A 24765-nucleotide genomic window follows, 5' to 3' on the forward strand; every position below is an offset into this window, starting at 1 on the left:
ATTTTAAAACTGGCAAAGTTATTCGAAATAGAGTTGTTTTATGCGTAGAAGGAAAACATCATTCTAAAATTTCTCTTTGTTGTAATATTTTGTAACCTAGAGAAGTTAATAAAAGTAACTACAGTAGTAATGTCCCAAATTTTTTTTATTATAGCTTTAAAACTACCAAAGTTACAAGATTTAATTTAAAAAATCGAGATTTTTTGTTTGTGTAAAGAATACAGATTTTTAAAATTCCGCTTTTTTGTCGTAAAATTTGTAATTTGATAAAATCAATGAGTGTTACTAAAATAGTAACGGTTCTAATCTTGATTATTATAGCTGTAAAACTAACAAAGTTACAATAAGTAACAGAAAATTTTTTGATTCCTGCATGAAATACATTATTCAAAAAGTTTTCTTTCTTGTCGTAATATCTTGTAATTTGGGAAAATTAATAAATGCAACCAAAGTAATTACGCCTTCAATCTTCATTATTATTATTCATTATTATTATAGCTTTAAAATTAGCAAAGTTACAAAATTAAGTAGAAAAAATGTTTGGTTCATCTAGAGAATCCAGCATTCTAAAATTTTTCTTTCTTGTTGAAACATTTTGTAATTTAGGAAGGTTAAGGAGTGCAAATAAAGTCGTAACGTTTAAATTTTTTATTTTTATAGCTTTAAAACTTACACGATTTAACAAAATAATTTTGAGATTTTTGGTTCGTTTGTGGAATAAAAAAAATCTTCTTTCCCTCGTAATATTTTGTAATTTGACGAATTTAATAAGTGTAACTAAGATAGTAACGTCTCCAATTTTCATTATCTTAGCTGTTAAACTCACGAAGTTACAGGATTTTACAGAAAATTTCGAAAATTTTGGTTCGTGTAAGGAATGAAAAATCTTAAATTTCTATTTTTTGTTGTAATATTTTGTAATTTATAAAACTTCATAAGTATAACTAAATAAAATATAAACGTCACAAACTTTCATTATTATAGCTTGAAAACTACCGATATTTCAAGATTTAACAGAGAAATTCGAGATTTTTTACTCATTCTATAATAATTTCACTTTCTCGTTCCAGTATTTTTAAATTCGGCAATAGAATAATCCTTACAAATTTCATTGTTTGATCTAAGATTGTTCAAAATTAAAAGAATTAATAGACAATTTTTAAAAATTTTGACTTGTCCTAGAAGTCAGTTCATAGGTATTTGACCCAATTAATGAGTTTGTGTCTTTGAAACTACGATTTATCACATTTTAATGAAGGTTTATAGTACAAGATTGTCTAAATTGGAGACTTTCTTAAGACAATGAAAAATCAAAAACGCGACACTTAAATCCGTTAAATCTGTGCAAGAGCCTTCCACACCAAATTTAAGGTATAGGCAGTTAAATTCTCATAAAGAGAGGAAGGTCAATTTCATGAGGACTTGGGTAAAGTGCAAAAAACAACATAATAATAATAATTATCCATTAATTTTTTTTTTAGAAAATAAAATAAAAATCAGTTTGGTTTGTTACTGAATACATTTAAACCCGTTTTGTAGGTAAATTTCTGACGCACATCCACTAATGACTTGAAACTCGTCTACGATAAAAATCCCAGCAACGGTATAAAAAAAAGTAATACAAGTGAAACAAAAGTTGCTGTATTTATAATTTATACCTGCTTCTTTGAAGGTAATAATAGTAATTAGCCATTTTCAAGCACCTGAAGACCCTCCCCAAGACATGCCTGCATAGTTTCGTGCATCATCTCCGTATCGACAAGTATGACAATGCGGGGAAATGGACTTTAATCGCGGTCCAATCTGTTTAACTTTACACACTCTATATAAGTGACCAAAACAAGATAATGTGAATTTACTAGAAAATAAGCGCGATCGCAAACAACTTTTGTTCATTCTTCCATGTGTCTTTAAACCGAGCACATCGCGAACATGGAAGTTATCATGCACGAAGCGGCTACCGTCGAGGACAGTGAAAGTGTTAAACAAAGTGAAGTGTTTTTGGACGATGGTGCCAGCAGCTTTACAAAACTCTCTCCAGACCAGACCGTCGATATTCACTTTGAGGATGTTCGATTCACGGCGTCTCTAGGATTCAGAAAAGGTTCATTTTTCTTAAATTCCAACGCGATAATTGATTTTCGATAAGTGATAACATTGTTTTAAAAAATAATAATTTATGACGTCGCCTAATTGTGATAATTACCGACCTCGCTAGCAGTAATGACCTGGTTACCTGCGATATTTCCCCAGTGTCACGTTTCAACTTCTTTCAGGCCACAAAGAGATTCTTCATGGAATCAACGGCCGGTTTCCTCCGGGTCAGTTGATCGCGATTATGGGCCCATCAGGTGCCGGCAAGAGTACGTTGCTCGACATTCTGAGTGGCTACAGAATCCGGGGGGTCTCAGGAACTGTTAACGCTAACGGAGCGCCGAGAAACTTGAAAGCCTTCAGAAAGACATCGTGCTATATCCAACAAGATGACAGGTTGCAACCGCTTTTGACGACCTTAGAGAACATGCAAATCGCCGCGGATTTAAAACTTCCACTTGAGATCTCTCCTGAGGAAAAACGTAAAACTGTAAGTTGAGCCTTTGTCGTCTTGACCTTTCAATGGTTATTTTAGTCAAGGTTGTGCACAATAACGATATTCTTCGATTTGTTGTTGTTGTATTGGAAAAAGTCGTGATAAGTTGTACGCGTGCTGCTCCTTATCGCGAGTTTTGACCCATGAAAGCGTTAAAGCAACTAGGACAATATTGTGTATTTTGCGTACTTATTTAATTGATAAAAACCTTCCTTATTAGATTAAACTGTTTTGTTTTAGATTGATGAAATTCTGAGCATGTTAAGTTTGGACAAGACTGCCAACACCAAAGCGAGTGGACTTTCAGGAGGTCAAAAGAAACGACTCTCGATTGCTTTGGAGCTTGTAAATAACCCCACTGTCATGTTCCTAGATGAGCCAACGACGTAAGTTATGAAATAAACTCGTTTCGAACTGTCAGCACAAATTGTTTATCAATCACGAGGTCGCGTTTGCAAAATTAATTCGGAAGTTTTTATATCAATCTTATCAAAGTGGCCAGAATGGAAAAGTTACATCACCCTCTTATCAATTTTTCAGAGGTTTGGACAGCTCATCTTGCTCCCAATGCATCAAACTCCTCAAAAATCTGACCTTGCAAGGTCGTACGATAGTTTGCACAATCCACCAACCTTCCGCTTCTCTTTTCCAACTTTTCGACCAAGTTTACGTGTTGGCAGCCGGCCAATGCGTCTACCAAGGAAGCACGGGAAATCTCGTCCCTTTCATGGAAGCTGTTAGATTACCATGCCCACAATACCACAACCCAGCGGACTTCGTTATAGAAGTCGCTTGCGAAGAATTCGGAAGTGACATAATAGGCGCCATGGTCAACACCACCGAAAACGGCAAATCTCTAGCATACTTCAACAAGGACGTGTATTCTCTTCTGAATCGCTTCGTGGGTGAGTCTGAGTAGCAACAGATAACAGATATCATCGAGTGCATTATGTAAAATTCGTCACGATCATCTTCTGCCACAGTGATCATTCGAGTTCTTAATTAATCGGTTTTTATTTACACACAATTAGAACGGATAAGTGGCTTTGATGTCCACGCGGTCATGTTTTTATTTGATTTTGTTAGAATGCTCTTCTTGGATTAGTAACAGCTTCCAAGAAAGATAACGGGGGAGATAACCACGTGCGACAAGCGGTCTGAAATCCTTGTCGACAAAAACCGTACGAAAAAACGATTATTTAGCTAATTACAAACTAATAACAAGGTTACGCATTAAGCAAACATACTTTGACCTCCTGATTTCACAAGTGACGCATCCAGGAAGCTCTCATAAAAATTCGCTTCAAAATAAAATTGCGAGGATGGCTATTTTTAATTCGGTGATAACGAAATGTCGCGGGTTTTCAAAATAAATTAGTATAATTAGCATTGTTTGTGGTGTTTACATGTGAAGTTTTTGATTCCTTCTATAAATGGTCTGCCAAAAAAAATAATTTGATGGTTTACACTTTTTAATTTCGAAATTCGTTCCCTGATGCGTAAAGTCAAGTGGTTTACTTCCACAACTGCTTATTAAGAGCTAGTTTTTAATTGTGCTAAATCAGAAAAATCTTGAACAAAAATGACCGATTCTAGAATTTTTTCTTTTAAAGGTGATCAAAATTTTTGAATTTGCTTTTATTAAAACTCGGAGGATTTTAGTGATACAACTATCAAATTTGGGGTGACTGCTAATTATGAAATTGTTTATAACTGTGCTAAATCAGAAAAATCTAGAACAAAAATAACAGATTCTAGAAATTTTTTTTTTAAAGAAGTCTAAAATTTTTGAGATGTTTTTTATTAAAATTTATAACTCGGAGAATTTTAGTGATACAACTACCAAATTTGGGGAGGTTGCTTACTATAAACTTGTTTATAACTGTGATAAATCAGAAAAATTTTGAACAAAAATGACAAATTCTAGAAATTTTCCTTTCAAGGGTGACCAAAATTTTTGAGTTTTCGTGTATTAAAATTTATAACTCGGAGAATTTTAGTGATACAACTATCAAATTTGGGGAGATTGGTAATTTTGAACTAACTTTTAATTGTGCTGAATTAGAAAAATCTAGAACAAAAATGACAAATTCTAGAAATTTTTCTTTTAAGGGTGACCAAAAATTTTAAATTTGCTTTTATTAAAACTCGTAACTCGAAGAATTTTAATGATACAACTATCAATTTGGAGAGATTGCTAATTCTGAACTAGTTTTTAACTGTGTTAAATCAGAAAATTCTAAAACAAAAATGACAGATTCTAGAAATTTAAATCTTTAGGGGTGACTAAAATTTTTTGAACAAACGTATGAATTTGCGAATTTAAACCACCTTAAAAGTTACGATTTTTTCTAATTGCGCCAAAACTGAAATCGTCAAAAACTTTTAAGTAACAGAACGTTGACAGAAAGTCTATTTTACATGTCAAATTTTGAACAAAAAAAATATGTAAATAAAATAAATAAAAATTTTTGAATGGAAGTAGCAAAATCCGAAAAATATTTTCAAAAAATGTCGAAAACTCGAAAATCTAAATCAAATTCCCATTTTTTTTCCATTTCTCGCTTTACTTTGATTACAACACATTCAAAAATGTTTCTGTCCAGTTGGTAATTTAACAGAATTTACAAGAATTTCTGAAATAGCAATAAGTTCATGAAGTAAAGTGTACCAATTATTTTTTTAGAATTTCCTTTCTATTTGCTCGTCGTGATATCTTGTAACTCTGGAGAAAAGCGGCAGTAACGTTTCTAATTTATCATCAATATGCAATAAAAATCACAGAGTGCAGATACGTTAATAGAAAATTTGGAGATTTTTTTGATACTTTTATATCAAATTTGGATTCAATTTGGGTTGATTTGGACACTTTTATGTGAAAATTTGGCTCAAAAAATAATAAAACAACAATTAAAAATGCAAAAGTTCAAATTAATATCAATTATTATTATTAATAGTTGTTGTTTTAGTTATTTATATCTCACTCTCGATCTACTTTCGTTTTTTTTCTACTAGCACAAACAACTAAGAAATTACCTTGAAATATGTAGAAGAGTCAAGAGCCAAATCCATTTAACGTGCCAAACCCGAAAGTCCAGTTATTTGTTTTTCTGCTACTGCATGTCTTCATTTTGTATTTACCGAAGTTTACAAAAGGTCATTGAATTCCTTGCAAAACAAGTTCACAAATTCGCAAAGCATTCAATTTAAATTTCTGCTGCCATCAATTCCACTATGAATAAATAAAACTCTTATTAATATTAGTACCCGGTCTAAATTCAAATTTTCCTGAGTCAAAGGTCAAATTGATTATTTCATGAGTTCGTTTTTTAACTTCCTGTATTTTAGGTGGACCTAGCGCCATCGCCCAAAAGGAAGAAACTGTCAACGATGAAAGTGGACTCCAGGTTACAAGTCCATGGAACCAACTAAAAGTTTTGCTAAGAAGAGGCTATATCAAGACGAAACGAGACCAAGTAAGACTTCTTTAAAATTCTGGTGACTAAAACTAACTGAATTTTCTTCAGACTTTGACGTATTTGCGTATTATGGTCAACTTGTCCGTTGGACTTTTGTTTGGAACTCTCTACTGGCAAGCAGGGAGCGACGGTTCCAAAGTTTTAGACAATTATAATCTTCTTTTTTCGATACTAATGCACCACATGATGTCAACGATGATGCTTACTATCCTGACTTGTAAGTGCGTCTGTTCAACAAACCAACAATAACTCAAATTTTCCAATAGTTCCCAAGGAAATGTCCATCCTGATCAAAGAACATTTCAATCGCTGGTACTCCCTGAAGATGTACTACACCTCAGTGACGATAGTCGACATTCCAGTTTCTGTAAGTACGTTGAAAGGTACGACTCAGCTGACGTTTTATTGGTTGCAGATCCTCTGCTGCTTCGTCTTCTCCGTGGTAATCTACTATATGACCGCCCAGCCCGTTGATCAAAACCGCTTCTACATGTTCTTCCTCATTAACTTACTAGTGGTTTTCGTCGCGCAGAGTTTCGGGCTTATGATCGGTGCCGTTTTCGGCGTTGTGGTAAGTGGTACCAACACCTACAGTAGCAACCACCACACTCTTCTACTTATAGAATGGTACTTTTCTGGGGCCGACTCTTTCAGTACCCATGATGATGTTCGCCGGTTTTGGTGTGACGCTCAACGATTTGCCTAAGTACCTCTATTGGGGTAGTTACATCTCGTACCTCCGGTACGGTCTTGAAGGAATCGTCGATGCTATTTATGGTCTGAACAGACCTACTATTGACTGCCCAGAAGACGCTTACTGTCATTACAAGTACCCGAAGAAGTTCCTGGCCGATATTGCCGTCAAAACTGGGCAGTTCGGCAACGACGTCATTGCTTTAGTCCTCATTCTCTTCTTCTTGAGGATTTTAGCGTACGTTTTGTTACGGTACAAACTAATGGCAGTGCGTTAATGTATTGTAGTTTAATTAAAGTAAGGCTGTGTTATTTTATTTTATATTTATTTTGTGTATAATTTTTTACAATAAAAGTCGAACAGTTTAACAATAGTTTACTTCGATTTAACATTTGTACAGTATTTCGTGCAACGAAATGGTTTCTGAATTGGCAACAAAATCACTATGGAATGTTAACACCAAGACTAGTTCCTAAGAATAACACAAAACGTATCACATCTGATGAACACAATCAAACGAATTTACAGCATGGAAGTTCGTTAAATTTATTGCTTGAACGCATGTATAATAAAAATATTGCTAATCTAATTTCACCTCCTCTTCTTGATTTGTATACTCAAGGCAAAATAGGCGGCAATTCTGATAATGGCGATCAGACTTAGCATAAAAATCACAGCCGTTGAATACTGAGCATACTCCATGTCCATCTGATCCAAAAACTTCTCAGGATAGACAAAATGGCAATAGTCAGCACTGCATGGTAACTTTCCTCGGTCATAACCCAGTACTGATAAAACTAACCCTTCTAAGCCGTACTTCAAAAATGATATGTGAAACAACCATCGCATGTATGGATGGGAATCGTTGAGCTGTACGAAGAACCCTGAGAAAATCGTGAAAGGTAGAAAACAAAATGGTCCGAAGATGACGCCGTTCTGGAACGAAACGTTAGAGTGGTACTTGTAAAACAAAACTCACCTTAATGTCCATGATGGCGCCTATAAAAAGGCCGAAACTTTGGGCTACTAGCGATATCAAAATACACATGAAGAGAAAAGAAAATATTCGAAATGGTTCAACGGGTTGCATGGTGAGGAAGTAAGTAACCACCGCGTACAACAATGTTGCCACCATCTAAAAGAGAAAACTTAAGAAGTGTTAAGGAGAGGAAACTCGCACTTACTTGAATTGGAATGTCTGCCAACGTAATAGCTAAGTAGTACGACTTGAGCGAGTACCATTTATTGAAATGTTCTCTTGTGATAATAGGCAACTCTGAAGGAACTACAAGACAATTACAACTATTTTAACTATTTAAATGTTTCTTACAGGTCGTGGTGACGCAGTTAAACGCCGTCAACATGAGAAACATCACCGAAAAGAACAAGAAATTGAAATTATTAAGAACATTCGAAGCATCCTGTCCTATCCCATGATAAAGAACTCCTATGAAAAGAGCAATCCCTAAATGGGTAGAAATCCTTGAAAACGTCAATGTCCGATCCCGACTGATCAACAAAAACGTCCTTTTAAGTAACACGTATATTTGGTTGCAGAAAGAAGTTGGATATTGATTGCAGCAGGAGCACCCAGAATCTTCTTTTATATTGTTTCCGTTGGTAAATTTTTTGAAGAGGATGGGCGGTGCTTTTACCGGAGTTATACATCCCTTTTCCATTAGCTTGTCTGGAATAAATTTAATGTTATGGAAATGGGTGTGGTACTGGAATCTTACCTATGTGTTCGAAAGATTGGAACTGGAGAGAACTGGATTGTTTGGCTCTCCATTCTTCGTTTAAGCCGTTTTGGGACTTGTTGACGAGGATTTCGGTGTAGTCGCCGAAGTCGCCGGACGCCACTTCGAGCACTGAAAGATGTTGAGTTAACGTAATTGGAATTTGGCACATTTCATTTTAAATTATTTTAAAAATGTCTGTTTTTTGAGTGAACCAAAATTTTTCAGTTTTCTTTTTTTAAAATTTATAACTCGGAGAATTTTAGTGATGCAACTATCAAATTTGGAAAGGTCGCTAATTTTGAACTACTTTGTAACTGTGGTGAATCAGAAAAATTTAGAACAAAAATGACAGATTCTAGAAATTTTTCTTTTCAAGACGACCCAAATGTTTGCGTTATCTTTTATTAAAATTTATAACTCGGAGAATTTTAGTGATGCAACTATCAAATTTGGGAAGATTGCTTATTTTGAACTAGTTTTTAACTGTGTTAAATCACAAAAATCTAGATTAAAAATGACAGATTTTAGAAAATTTTCTTTTAAGGGTAACCAAAATTTTTCAGTCGTCTTTAAGTAAAATTTATAACTCGGAGAATTTTAATAGTGGAACTATCAAATTTGCGGAGATTGCTAATTTTGAACTACTTTTTAAGTGAGCCAAATCAGAAAAATCTAGATCAAAAAGGACAGATTCTAGAAATTTTTCTTTCAGGAGTGACCAAAATTTTTGAGTTATCTTTTAGTAAAATTTATAACTCAGAGAATTTTTGTAATACAACCATCAAATTTGGGGAAATTGCTAGTTTTAAACTACTTTTTAACTGTGCCAAATCAGAAAAATTTAGGCCAAAAATTACAGATTCTAGAAAATTTTCTCTTCAAAGTTTCCAAAATTTTTGCGTTTTCTTTTATTAAAATTTACAACTCAAAAAATTTTAGTGATACAACTATCAAATTTGAAGAGATTGCTAATTTTGAACTAGTTCTTAACTGTGCTAAATCAGAAAAATCTAGAACAAAAATGACAGATTCTAGAAGTTTTTATTTAATGGAGACCAAAATTCTTAAGCTGTCTGTTATTATTTTTTTTAACTCGCAGAATTTAGTGATACAATTATCAAATTTAGAGAGATTGCTAACTATAAACTAGTTTTTAACTGTGCTAAATCAGAAAATTTTAGAACGATAATGACCGATATTAGAAATTTTTATTATAAGGATAAACAAAACATCAAGTTTATTTTTATGTACCTAAATTTGAATTTTAATGTGACTTTTAATGAATTTAATAAATGCCCAATAGACTAATGTCAGAAAAGAAAATGTAAAAAAAATATTCATAGAGAATAACGAACGAAAATTGAAATAAAACGAATAAACATAAAAAATAAAATAAAAATACTCATTCAAGGATAGTCCAAACACCGAGATTTTTTTTCCGTTTTTGTTGAAATTTTGAAACGTTTGATTTGCAATTAGAAAAATCAGACACATCGTAATTTATTATTCACACATTCTCCATGTAATATTTAAGTAAACTCATCAAAAATGTCTCCGCAATGTGTTAATTATCTTTTACAACTCTGCAATATTTGCTTTACAAAGTGAAACCACGATGTAAAACAAAACGATTAAATTTTACCATCTCAGGAATCTCATACTAGGTCCAAGCCATCCGCTAACCAGTTCCTCCACTATTATAAATCATCACATTTTTCTCATCTTTATAACATGTGCGTGCTGCAATTACATTTTTTACTGTAGATGTTTTCTACATTTTTACCCGGATTTCTAAACCTACCGTAAATTTTCTGTCTCATTGCGGAGTAATTAATAATTTCAATGACAACAATTCCTGTGTAACCACAAAATGAATTGGCTTTCTTTAATTACTTTTTCGTAATTTTCTTATCACTTTATCTTATAAACAAAGTGTCTGTCTCCACAAACATCATTATCAATTTATAAATTTTATGGGCGCGGGCATGGCCACTTTCGGTTTAACACAAAACGGAAATTAAAGAAATTAATAGCGGCTACAAAATTGACTCAAGTTTTCCGATTGTATTTCAAAACATCGATAAAATTTTTGACACCAAACAATGAAAATCACGCCTTTGAGTACAACAGAAAGACAATTAAAACAAGTTCAAACAAAGAAACGCATCATTAGCCCCACCAAGAAGTGTACTGTAATGACCTTGTCCTAAAACAAAGCCTTTGTCACAATTCCTAAAGACCAGGAAATAATTATCCACATATGTAGCTTGATGAAATGATAACTTGCGTTATCTGCAATCACAAGTACATATTTGAATAAAACAGTGTCTTGTAGACTTTGGACTTGGTACTTACAATAATCCGCTGGGTTGTGGTAAGGAGGACACTTCAAATTACTTTCTTCCAGATATGGTAACAGTCCTTTTACCGACCCCTGGTAAATACAGCACCCATCGGAAACCGCATAAAGATGGTCAAACATCTCGAAAATCATAGCACTGGGTTGATGGATGGTACAAATAATCGTTCTTCCAGTCGACGCAATCTGCTTCAAAAGCATGACGCATTGCTTGGACGTTAAACTGTCGAGCCCACTAGTAGGCTCATCAAAGAACATAACTTGAGGGTTTTTCAACAATTCTAACGCTATAGAAAGACGCTTCTTCTGCCCCCCGGACAACGAAAACGTCCGAACTTTTCGATTCTGCCATAAATTAATAGATTCTAAAATTTCTTTAATCTGCAAAATTTAATTGTAAGACAGTCTTGGCCCACAGTGCCACTACCTTCGATTGCTTCTCTTTGTGAGTATTTTTCGCGCTAAGTTTGAGGTTCGCAGCCACCGTCATCGCCTCTTGTACAGTGAGCAAAGGTTGAAGATTGTCGTTTTGCATGATATAACACGAGCGTTTTCGAAAAGTGCCTTCATCGCGTTCATCGCCATTAACGAGGAGCTTCCCGGCTACACCTGACGTCCTGAAAGAGAAAATTCTCAGCTCAAAACCTTGAAGTTCGTGCTAGTGTACGGAAATAATGATTGAGGCCAGTTTCAGCCCGGTACACGTGCACTCGACGAGATCAATAGAGAGCGGTTGGTGCATGTGTACCCAGAAAACGGCAATACGCTGTTATGGGACCTTCTTGGGACTTGTCGTCGTCAAAAAGGGAAATCAGTGATGGGCACTCACAGAGACACTCAATGTACTTAATTAAAATGTATATTCGACAAAAATACGTTTACAGGGTAACCGCAACGTACGATGGTAAAAACGGAATTGAATTATAACAGGGTGGTGGTGGTTTTATATGAGTTCTAACAGATAAAAATGGGTTAAAGACCAAATGTCTAATGGGGGTCGCATCCGGATCAAAGATCAAATACATAATTTCTATTAGAAATACAAATTAAGAATATCTACCCGGATCAAAGGGCAGACGTCTATATTAGGGTAGTATCAGGAGCAAAGGTTAAGCTTAGTTATCAGAGATAAACCTACCACCCACTATACTTTAAGTAATATGAATAAAAATTAATTACAAATACATGAAATATTATTAGTGATTATAACACTCTTCCTCCCTAAGAGTTTTGATATACCTACAAAATTTACAATTTAGATAAACTACTATTTCTTGATCGCCAATTATAAGGATTACTAATAACAGGAGTTTGTTCATTGTTTTCTTCCATTGGAACCGCTGGACTTGTAGTTGTTTCGAAACGTTCTCCAGTGTGGACAGACAGTGCAATGGAGTCACGTCTATTTCGAGGTACCCAAAAGTTGGACAGAAGTTTTCCAGAACATTTCTTTGGGAGAAACCGTCCGACACAAGGAATCCAGGTGCAATCGCAGCAGTATCTCGATATGCAGCAGCAGATAGAGAATACGACAACGAGAACGAAAAGCACTGCGATCGAGAATCCGAAAAAGTTGAAGTACTGATGACTGCCAAAGGAGTTGTTCATCTCGGTTTCCAGGGCGTCATCGAACTTTTGAAGTTTGAGGTTCGCATGCCGAAGTTCGTCCAAATTATTGCTGTCGATGTGAATAGGATCCATTTGCGAAGCTACCAAAATCTTCTGATTTTCTACACAGCAATCGTCGGAATTGATGTCGACATGTGGAATGTAGTTCGTGAAGTTGTGGGAAATATTGGATGAAGCAACCAAGTTTGTAGTCATCGTGTAGCAGTGACAGTGAGGTGCCAATTCCAAAATTCCAACATCTTTGAACGTAATTTCGATGGCGTTTTCGAAATCAGAGTCGCATGAGATCGTAGCTGGTGTTGCATGGCTCATAGCATATAACCATTGATTACTAGATAATTGATGCCAAACTTCGATGTTTGCCTTGATGGTTCTTGTCATACAATCTTCAGGTATGGACTGGACATCTTCAACTCCAAGTTTCACTTCGCAGATTGGTTGTTGTGACGTTAGACGTATGACAGGTCTTGGACAAAGATATTCGGAATTCAGCAGTTCCAAGCAAACAGAGAGATCTTCCAACTGTCCGTAGTGCGTCCTTGTAATGCTCATCATTAGGAAGGAAAAACTAGGATTGATATAGGAATAGACAGTCGAATGATTTGATGGTGAAGGGAGAGGAATTAATTTATATAAAAAGTATCTAATGTTATCTACTAAAGGAATTCTGATAACATAAATTAGAACATCATTATCATAAATTACTGAAATTTTACTTAATGCAAAATAATTGTGAATTTTAAATTCTTGATCTAGAGGAATTGGAAGTTGAGTATTCGATTTAAGTTTGATGTTACTTAGTTCATTCTTAAAATCGGTCGGAGTGACAATGAATGGATGTAGAATATTTTGCTTTGCAAATAATATTGAAGATATTATTGTGTCGCATTCTTCATTTAGTTCGACAATTAGTTCTTCCAATAAAGTTAGATGATTAAGAACAGCTTGAGCTGATACGATATTGTTAATATTTTCCGATACTGATTTACTAAACGAGTTGAATTTATTAATGTTATCATTGAGCTTATTTTCATTTGATTTAAGAGACTGAACAGAGTTGTAATAAAGATGAGAAATTTGAACATAAGACTAAGGGTTTTGGTTTTCTTAATTTGAAACATATGGCTTCAATAGATTTTTGTGATATATTTTCCGTTGTTTCTTAATAATTACGACGACTGTTTGGTTTGGATTAATTTTTTCTATTTTATAGGGACCTTTATAAGTCGGTGATAGTTTTTTACTATATCCTGGCTTATTTGCTCTATCTTGGATAAGTACCAAATCATCTTTCTTGAAATTATAGTCGTGCGAATTTCTGTCATATCTAATTTTGGATTTTTCTTTGCTTTTTCCTGAATTTTCGCGGGCAATTTCGAATGTTTTGTTTAGTCGGAGTTTTAATTGTTGATGGTAGTCATCATAACTATATCTGAATTCTGGTGAAGAAGTTACTGTTTGTGGTAAAATAGCTTTATTTCCGAAAACTAGCTCAAATGGAGTAAATTTAGTTGTTGTGTGAATTGATGTGTTATACGAAAACATGGCACTTGATACAAACTTATCCCAATCGGTTTGTGTTTTGTTAATAAAGTGTTTGAGGTAATCTTTAAGTGTGGAATGTGAACGTTCTAGAGCTCCATTGCTTTGTGGATGATATGGTGAAGTAGTAATGTGACGGATCTTGAAAAGTTTATTAACTTCTTTAATCAAATTAGAGGTAAAATCAGTGGAGTTATCGGTTACAATCGATTTAGGTATGCCGAAAATCATGATGAATTCGCATAATTTTTCAGCAATCTGCTGAGCTTCATGATTTGGAATTGGATATGCGTATGAAAATTTTGTTAAATCGTCTTGAAGAGTTAGGATGAATCGATTATTACTTTCGGTGATAGGTAATGGACCTACGATATCGAGAAATAATTTTTCAAATGGTTGAGTTGCGGTGGAAGTTATTTCCATCGGTGCTTTAAGAGGGTGACGATTTGTTTTGTTTAACTGACAATCTTTACAACTTTTTATAAATTTTCGTATGTCCTTTTTCATATTTTTCCATTTGTATATTTCTTTGATTATCTGATACGTTTTGAAAAATCCCCGATGTCCTGCGATGGCAGTACAATGATTTTCTTTCAAAATATTGTTAATTTCTTCTTCGTCTTTTGGCTCTAATTTGCAACGGTCAATTATGGAAACTTCAACATCAGTCTGATTGAAAATATAATGAATCATTTCGTGTATTAAATCTATTTTAAATTTCTTATTTAGTAATCGTGGATTTTCAATGAAAATTTTTCTTAAGTTAGCTTCCCGAATTTTCTTTCTCAAATTGAGCAAACTATAAAACACATCTTTATAGGATGGTACGTCAAAGTGGTTAAGATGTGATATCATTAAAAATGTAGTTTGTTGCGTCTGATCATTCTTCAAAGTTATTGTATCATAACTGTCGATTTCGTGAGGAATTAAGTTTAAATCATAACGTTCAGAGATTGAATTAAAATATTTGTTATTTTGGTTAAGGTCTTTTGAAATGAAGAAAGCGTTTGGAAATTTGGAAAATGGTTTTTCGCGAATGTGATTGATTTCGATTAAATCTTGATTTTGATAATGAAAACGAATAAAATCATCATATGATTCGTTGTTTATCATCATTATGGGGTTTCTTGAAAGAGCGTCAGCATTTGAATTTATACGACCCGGTTTGTAATGAATTTCGTAGTCGTATTCCTCTAATTTTAAGCGCCAACGTATGAGTCGCGAAGACGGATCTTTACAATTGAATAACCAAGTTAATGGTCGATGATCAGTGATGATTACAAATTTTTGGCCATAGAGGTATGGTCGAAAGTGTTTTGTAGCCCAAACAATCGCAAGTAATTCTTTTTCTGTTGTACTGTAGTTAGTTTCAGCCTTATTGAGTGTACGAGACGCGAATGAGATTGGTAAGTCTTTACCTAGCTCACCTTGTGATAAAACAGCGCCTATCGCGTAATTTGAAGCGTCCGTAGTTAAAATAAAAGGTTTCGTGTAATCAGGATATTGCAAAATTGGTTCATTTATTAAGGCATTTTTGAAATGCTGGAAAGCGTTTTCTTGTTCTGTATTCCAAACAAATTTTACACCCTTTTTTAACAAAGTTGTTAATGGTTTTGCAATAGACGAAAAGTCTTTAACAAATTTTCTATAATATCCCATTAAACCGAGAAATTGTTTAATCGATTTTTGATCGACAGGTGTAGGATAGTCGACAATTGCACGAATCTTTTCAGGATTTGGTTTTACGCCATTATCAGTAATAACATGACCCAAATATGAGATTTCCTTATGTAAAAATTCGCATTTGTCGGGTTGTAATTTTAAATTGTTTGTTCTTAACCGTTCGAAAACGTTTTGCAATTTGTCGTTATGTTCCTGTAATGAAGAGGCATATATTATGATGTCGTCTAAATATGTGAAGCATTGACTTCCTTCAAGACCAGTTAATACTGATTTCATTAATCTACTAAAAGTTGCAGGTGCATTTTTTAGTCCGAAAGGCATGCGAAGATATTCGTAATGCCCATTAGGTGTTGAAAAAGCTGTTTTATTGACGTCTTCAGGTCTTACTAATATTTGATTAAATCCCATTGCTAAGTCTAGAGTAGTGAAATATTTACTATGTCCCAACTGATCCAAAATATGGTCTATATTTGGAATTGGAAAGGAATCGCCTACTGTGAAATTATTAAGTTGACGATAATCTGTTACAATGCGCCATTTACGTTTACCTGAAGTGTCTGTTCTAGTTTTAGGCACAACCCAAAGTGGGCTGTTGTATGGACTCTTTGATGGTCTGATTATATTGTCTTTTAGCATTTGATTTATCTGATTTTCAACTTCGATTTCGTGAACTTTTGGATAACGATAGATTTTGGATGAAATCGGTTTTACATTTGTTGTTATTATTTCGTGTTGAACCGTTTCCGTATGCGTTAAATTATCACCCGGAAGATAAAAGATATCGTCATATGATTTACAGAGATCCATGAGTGTAGATTTCTCTTCTGGATTTAAATGTTCCAATCGTAAATTGGTTTGTAATAGATCCGATCTATTTTTTAAATTTTGGCTTTTGTTTACAGAGTCTTTGTTTATCGTGAAACATGCATGACTGTCGAATTCCTCTAATACTAAGTCGATTTTCTCGATTTTGATTATTTTATTAGAAGAATTAAGAATTGTGGTTAATGCTTTTCCGTTTTCATTAACTTTCAGAATTGCCTTAGCAAGATAGACATCGTCAAGAATTTTGATTTCAGGAGTTAGACCTTCTGAAATATTTTTATTTAGAATGTTAGCTTCAACTATTGTCTCAGAACGAGGTGGAAGATAATAGCAGTTATTGTTGACATTTGAATTAAAACTGAGTTTTAAAGGAAATGGCAGATCTTTAAGTTTTAATTCAGATTTTTCGTAATTGATTTCGGCTTTTTGTTGAGTTAGTAGAAAATCGTTGCCAATTAAACCGTCGAATGGAATATTCGTATTGTCTTTAACAATGTAAAATTTAATCGTTATCTTGTGATTAAAGAAATTTAAATCTAAAGATACGCTACCGACTGTGTCAACTAAACCGTTTGCACTCAAACCGTTCAGCGAAACTTTATCTTGAGGATTATAAAAAACACCTTTTAGTTTTCGTAATTTATCCACTTTAATTAGACTTACACTTGCCCCTGTGTCTACAAGAAATTTGAAATCCAAATTCTGGTGATTAACCGATAAATAACAGGCACTATCATTATGAGATAAAAAGACGTTTTCTATTTTTAGTTTATGATTATTGGGGTTCTCGACTCGATTATTTTTAGACTCATGATGATTATTATTATTATTAATAATGCATTTACAAACATTTAGATTTTCGTTTTGACTTCTTGCCGATTTAAGATTTAGAGTAAGTCCACAGGTACGGCAGTTACCTGGGACTGTACGGAGTTTAAATGTACATCGGCTTGGGAAGTTGTAGTTTGATTTTGTCGTTTTTTGTTATTGTTATATTCGCGTTTTCGACATTCGTGAATCAAATGTCCAGATTTTTTGCAATAATTACATGTTTTATTTTGATTTGAATTTTGATTGCTCGCGCTGGATGCGTTTTGATTATTGAAATTCACGTTATTATCGTTGCCCTTTTTTCTCGTTCGACAATCTTTAAGTAAATGACCAGGTTTTTTGCAGAAGTTACAAATTTTTACAGAGTTAAAATTGTTAATTTTTCGAACTTGCAAATGTTTTTCTTCTAATAAAGCTTCCGAAAGTGCAGATGCTAATGTAGATGGTTTACTACGACGAAGAGCTGTAGAGATTTCGTCTGATGAATGAAGAATGAATCGTTGTAAAGCCATCTCGCGAATTGAATCTAATCTACCTTGTAAATTTATATCACCTCTATGTTTAAGAGAAATTGCATTTAAAACACGAGTTCGAATCTGGTCTAACCTAGTGTGAAATGAATGTACTGATTCCGTTCTGTTTTGTCTAATATTATTTAAATCTTCAAGCAACTGAGTTAAGTCTCTATTATCAGAAAAAGCTTCGGTTAAAACATTTTTTAAGTCATCCCAATTAGTAAATTCTTTTTCCTGAATTTGAGCTCTAGCTGATCCCTTTAGTTTTGACACAATATAAACAAGCATTAAACTTTTTTGTGTACCTTCACACAACTTATAAGCGTTCTCACAGTTTTGAAGAAACTCATAAAAATCTCGTCGATCTCCCGAAAATGAATCAGGTATTAAAGACCTTATATCAGAGAAATTATGGACTGGAGTTGCTGGAGTTGTTGGAGTTTCAGGCATGATTATAACAAGCAATAACAAGTAGCACAAGAAACAGCAAGAAAAATAAATCTCTGCTTACCGCGAAAGAATCCTGCGTTTTCTTTGGAATGTTGATCCCGATGGTTTCAATCTTCCAATGCTCCCAATCGAATGCTTCTAATCTTCCAATTAAATGTTCCCAATCCCACTTCTGACACCAATTTTTTTGTTATGGGACCTTCTTGGGACTTGTCGTCGTCAAAAAGGGAAATCAGTGATGGGCACTCACAGAGACACTCAATGTACTTAATTAAAATGTATATTCGACAAAAATACGTTTACAGGGTAACCGCAACGTACGATGGTAAAAACGGAATTGAATTATAACAGGGTGGTGGTGGTTTTATATGAGTTCTAACAGATAAAAATGGGTTAAAGACCAAATGTCTAATGGGGGTCGCATCCGGATCAAAGATCAAATACATAATTTCTATTAGAAATACAAATTAAGAATATCTACCCGGATCAAAGGGCAGACGTCTATATTAGGGTAGTATCAGGAGCAAAGGTTAAGCTTAGTTATCAGAGATAAACCTACCACCCACTATACTTTAAGTAATATGAATAAAAATTAATTACAAATACATGAAATATTATTAGTGATTATAACACTGCAAACGGCAAGAATGATTCAGGTTTTAATAAATAAAGGAGATAAAACGCATTTATTTTATCTGGGAAGTTTAAGCTTGAAAACAAAGGAGGAGTTGCAGCGAATCAGTCAATATTTATTAATTGCGAGCGGTGAGCAATCTTGCAGGTTTTTTTTAACGATTTCTTGTTACTGCAGTGCCGTTTAGTCACGTCGTGGTTTATTTTATCACCCTCGCTCATCTTTATTAATCAATCAGGTTTGATTTATGGAGCTCGTTTACAGTCACATTATCAAAACAGGAGACATGGAAATGGGGGCTAGGAATTCAGTTTTTGGAATTCATGAATTTAAAATCGCGGGTTTTTAAACTGCGTACAAGTCACGCACTGGCGTGTAAATGACCTCACAATTCAACCCAGCAATTGTCTATTACTTAATGGCCATGGTCAATTTATCACAGGATTTCGTGATGGGTGTAGGCCAAGAACAATGATAGGAACTCGGAATTTTTTATTGGAATTATCAATGACCAACACACTTGTCAAGAACTTCACGAACTTATCTCTGCGTTCATCAAAGTTTTAATAAACTCGTCGGTAAGAAAGGCTAATTGAAAATTCTTTATTTATCAGTATTTCCGACAAACAAATTCTTTTCCCATTGCAAGCCTTCCGACACAAATGAGATATTTCAAGACCTAATTGGCTGAGTGTGTAATGAGTGTAAACAAGTGCGTTTTGTTCCTCTTGCTCATTCAAATCCAGCTAAAAATCACCGGAGGAGACAAATATTGACCCGAGATAACGGTTAAGTAATTTATTAGTACAAAAAGTGTCAAATCTTGCTAAATTAGCGTCGAGCCTGATTATCTTAACAATGCTCCAATGCACTTTAATTTCGTCGTGACCTCGCCTCAATTTGCAAAATTTCCGAAATGAAGGTGCCTAATCTTCCGTTAAATCAAACTTACGTGTATCCTGCTAATATGTTCATGAGGGTCGATTTGCCAGCACCTGAAGGACCCATTATCGCCGTTAGCTCTCCGGCAGCAAACTCGCCATTGACTTTGCGAAGGAGGTTTCGGGGTTCTGAAAATATGGAAATCAAAACTTTAGTCTACAACCTCGATTATCAATGCTTCTCGAATTAATTATTTATTAAAGACAATTTTTTTTTTGCTATAATTCAGTTATTTGACGTATCGGAATTTTGAGCACTGATTTGGATTCAGTGTGAAATTCTACATAAAAGGAGCCCAAATCGGTTGAGTTTTCTCAATAAATAAACGAGGCATTGACCAAAAACTGTTTTAAAGAAATCTTTTTGGGGTGATTTTCCATCACTGTTTTCAAAGTGAAAACGATGTTTAATACCATTGAGTTATACATTAATCGAAAGAGGAGCTCCAAATCTATCAACTGGACAAATTTGAGACCGACGGGGCAAATAGTTTACGAGTTTTGGTCAAAAAACAAAAAATTAGAAAAATCTTTATCGAGTAGGAAATTTTTTTCGCGAAAAAATCGACCATCGAATTTTGAGATTTAAGAACTTTTTCTAAAGTAAAATGTGCCAAAGGAAACGATGGCGCAAACGGTTGCTCAATATTTTTAATAGTTTTCGAGATACTGGGCACGGATTCTTTCAAACTTTCAAAAATTTGGCCCTCAAATTAATTTCAAACAGCCAAATTAAAAATTCTTGCGGTTTCTGCGTAAAATCACCCAAAATAAGTTAAGTTTGCTTCATAAATAAACGAGGTATTGACCAAAAACTGTTTTGAAGAGGTCATTTTGGGGTGATTTTCAATACTGTTTTCAAGGCGAAATAGCCGTTTAATAATTTGAGTAATACAGCAATCGAAAGAGGAGCTCAAAATCTATCAACTGGCCAAATTTGAGACCGATCGGATAAATAGTTCACGAGTTTTGGCTAAAAAAACAAAAATTGGAAAAATTTTCGTCGATTGAGTCAATTTTTTTTTTCCTGAAAAATTGACCATCGAATTTTGGACTTTAAAGAACTTTTTCTAACGTAAAATGAGCAGAGGAAAATGATGGCGCAAACAGTTGCTCAATATTTTCAATGGTTTCCGAGATATTTAGCTTTAAAAATAGAAAAACGCAAATAAACTATCCGAAACTGATCGGGCATAACTGTTCTTTCTTGTTGGATCTGAATTTCAAGCCCACATTTAGAATCTGCGGCAAATTTTGCGTAAAATGCTGTAATAACGCAAGTCTAACTCCAAAAAATAAGCGAGATATGTAATAATAGATTTTACTTTACAGTACAACCTCGATTATCCATGTTTCTCGAATTAATTATTCATTAAAGATATGTTTTTTTGCTATAACTCAGATATTTGTTGACGTATCGGAATTTTGAGCACGGATTTGGATAAAATAAGCCTTAATACCGCAAATTTGCTTCAGAGTGAAACTAGATATTGATCGAAATGTGTTTTCAGAAGGTCTTTTTTGGGGTGATATTCAAAAAAACTTTTTCAGACTCAAAACAACGTTTAGTGCCTTTGGGTTATACACCAATCGAAAGAGCAGTTCAAAGTCTATCGTCTGTATAAATTTCAGATTGGTGGGACACATAGTTAAGGAGAGGCGATCAAAAAACCAAAAATGTCACTAAACTTTACCAATCGTTAATCGCGAAATTAAAAATTTTAAATTTTTTAAAGTGGAAACAAAAGGTCTTCGCACCGGGATAATCGAGGTTCTACTGTAACAAATAAATTTCCTCTAAATCAATTTAAGTTTCAAGTTCGTTTTCTGTGCAGACAGGGCCGGCACGTGAGACTTATCGTATTATACAATTACTCCTACATTGTATGGCCCATTGAAAATGTCACATTCCACGTTACACTTGAGATAAGATTCTACAATCCTACTACTCACCTGAATGTACTCATTTTTTTAAAACTCGAAACCTTAGATTCATTGAACCCGAGGAAATCAAATTTAGACTTTTTCTCCGCTTTGAGTAGTTTGAGTACACCAAACGATAACTTTGTCAACTAGCAACAAAGTCTTAAGCCACTTCCATGCAGCTGTTCGATTACGATTGATAAACACCTGTTTTCAATCGATTAATCTGATAAATTTTGCAATAGTACGGTTGAAAAACAGACGTTGCCAATTTATTAGTGTGAATTTTTTATGGACATCATGCATTTTTCAATGAGACGATCAATGCCAGGTTTCGATCAAACCAATTGTGATTGTTGGCACACTTGAACCTGGTTTGACCTTAATTAAAGTGGCGGCGTTTTAGCTAATTAAATGGCTTTAGCGAGAATATTTCGAAATTATTGATCCACAATGCGAAAAGTGATAAGTTGTGCGGTAACAGCTATAAATTATGATTCACCTTTTATCTGTGATTTTGCGGATTAGTTTCAGGGAAAGTGATCGATTTTCGAACAGTGCAAGTTCACTATCATTATTTTTCTTTTTTTTGTTGTTAATTTGTTGAACAAATAAATATTTAAATTTTTGTCAAATTTCTCCTCCGTATTTTCAGGTGAAAATAAAACTTTGTATAATCGCGAATTCTGTTTTGGTCCATTTTTCGCTGTCTGCCAAGAATAGCAAGTGAAGCCAAAATAATTTATCCTCTTACATTTGTGTTGTTGAGATTTAGTAGAAAAATGAGTCACAAATCTGAATGTAAATAAAGTTATCAAATGATCTGTTTATTGTGAATTAGAGTGTTAAACTGAATGTTTATGTGCAGAGTGTAGCGACCGAGACAGCGTTTTATTTATAAAAAAAAAACAAATAACGGGTCATCTTTTGTATCCATTTCACTTTCTTTGTGCTGTGACCCCACAAAAAGCTCAATTTTCCCGCAACGAAGGTCATGCACCATCCGGTTCATCGGACCCTCATTCATCACCCCAACTTACTTCTCCTGAAGATTCCTTCTTTGACTGTGTAAGTGAGATCTTTGAACCCCACGTGCACTAATCCACTTCCATTCTGGGACACTTTCGACAAAGGAGCTTCTTCAGGGATCGGTAACAGTTCTAACTGGAGTGAATCGGGTCGTTTGTGCAGCTTCCGCGACGGCGTGTTCACAGCCTTTGACTCCATCGCAGCACATCCAGAGCACTCGGCTCCGTGGTTGGAACTGCGCGACGATTTTCACCACTATCACGCTATACCCCACTCTCCTCTTTTGTTCTCTTTGTTATCAACATTCGGTCTTCTCAAGCGATGTCTTATGAATGAGGGATTTAACGAGGGACACTGTGTTGGGTTGACTGATCACCTGGAGCTACTCGGCGAGGTAAATATCGGTTATCAAGTTATCAATCTATGATAAATTTATTATTGTTCGATTGGGTTATCAGATAAATTTTGCAATGGCCTGAAGGTGTGATCCTGTTTTGTTGTCTTCAGATATTCAGAGAGGGAAGATTTTTTTAAATGACTCTTTATTCTGCTCCGTTGAATAAATGGTGCAAGACCGATTAGACTGCCGTATTTTATTTTCGCAAAAGAAAAACTAATTTTATTGCAAGAATCTAATTACATAAAAGTTATCTTTTCTAGAATTGCTGGCTAATTTGTTAATAAAATAATTAGTTTGCTTTCTCTCAATAGTTTCAATAAATAAATTAACACCTGCGCACCTAAATTAGCATTTCTTGGGGGTTTGCTCGTTTGCTCATCTAGAATAAGTACTGAAAAGTTTTCCTCTCATTAAAAGTGGGGTGTGGCAAGCATTTATAGCATTTTATATATGTATTTTGTAATGCGTAATAGTAAGTTCCGGTGTGGAGTAGAGAAAAATATAAATTTACTACCGAAGAAGGTACAAATAAAATAAAGAAAACAAGATAAGAAACTTGATGGCGGTAAAAAATATAATAAAGAAAAAAAGAATGAAACCTAAATTGACGGCAGGTACTTTCTAAATTTGTTATTTATATTTTGTTGCAAACAGACAGATGTAAATCTCCAGTGATAGTAATCGACTAATTGCATAATGCATTAAAGCCTTGAAAAGAGGTTGACAACGATCTCAGCCAACTCCCACGATTATAATTCACATATTCAGTTTGTTTTTATAATAACTCAAATTCTTCGATAACTATTATCTCAAATCGGAATAGCATGATTCAAATGCCTGGAAAATGAGTTCAATATCTTCAAACTGATATGAAAAATTTGTTTTAATTAACATTTTTTTATTACGTATCGTGTTTTCTATTAGCCGGAACTACGTAGAATTCCTATTTTAGTGCCTTATCGTTATTTGTAAATATAGTATTATGTCGTTAACTTTTTATTAGATTTGTTTTGACGGGAATGACTAATACGAAAAGCGTGTGCAAAAACAAATGTTGTTCAGAAATTTAGAAAACTCATTTCTCTCTATTTGACTGGTAATCATGTCTATAGACAGTGGCCACTCTTGAGCAAAAAAATAAAGAAGTGCGCCACACCTGGCTTCTAAAAACCCATTTACTTTTTCCACGACTGTGCAGTTGTTGAAAAAGTATAGTGCAAAATTCGCTCGGAATAAACATTTCCCACGAATCAAGCAAACGCATTTCTAAGGCGGCGGCTAAATAACAAACACTGCGACGTACTTTTCGTGATTTTCTGGAAATTGTAAACAAATTCGATTGTAAAAAGTCGTGATACGCTTATTTGGAGTTAATTAATCGGTTTGCAGAGAAAAACTGATTTCAGTCATGAGTCATAATAATCAGATATTAATTAATGATTGTATCGAAGATTTCTATTTCCGAATCCGCCACTGTAGACTGCAGTAGAAATTGCAGTCCT

The 24765-nt window shown here is 34.2% G+C and overlaps 2 protein-coding genes across 2 annotated transcripts; one reads left to right on the forward strand and one right to left on the reverse strand.

Annotated features, from left to right (window-relative positions):
* Positions 1-1832: 1832 nt before the first annotated feature.
* On the forward strand, positions 1833-7134 carry LOC148170518 (ATP-binding cassette sub-family G member 1). Its single transcript, XM_088044110.1, has 9 exons — positions 1833-2104; positions 2277-2584; positions 2831-2976; positions 3131-3495; positions 5939-6066; positions 6118-6286; positions 6336-6436; positions 6485-6640; positions 6693-7134. The coding sequence occupies exons 1-9, from the start codon at positions 1933-1935 to the stop codon at positions 7038-7040; spliced, it is 1893 nt and encodes a 630-aa protein (XP_087900236.1). The 5' UTR covers positions 1833-1932; the 3' UTR covers positions 7041-7134.
* Positions 7122-23245, reverse strand: LOC148170519 (ATP-binding cassette sub-family G member 1-like). The gene is made up of 9 exons (XM_088044109.1): positions 22875-23245; positions 19923-20040; positions 11289-11478; positions 10858-11242; positions 8500-8631; positions 8094-8450; positions 7948-8048; positions 7743-7898; positions 7122-7699 (listed from the first exon to the last, which is right to left on the reverse strand). Exons 1-9 carry the CDS (start codon positions 23059-23061, stop codon positions 7355-7357), a joined length of 1971 nt encoding a protein of 656 aa, XP_087900235.1. The 5' UTR covers positions 23062-23245; the 3' UTR covers positions 7122-7354.
* Between the last annotated feature and the right edge of the window lie 1520 nt (positions 23246-24765).

Source organism: Gnatocerus cornutus, chromosome 8, assembly GCF_029298725.1.
Source record: "Gnatocerus cornutus isolate USDA-ARS CGAHR chromosome 8, icGnaCorn1.1, whole genome shotgun sequence".
NCBI lineage: Eukaryota > Metazoa > Arthropoda > Insecta > Coleoptera > Tenebrionidae > Gnatocerus > Gnatocerus cornutus.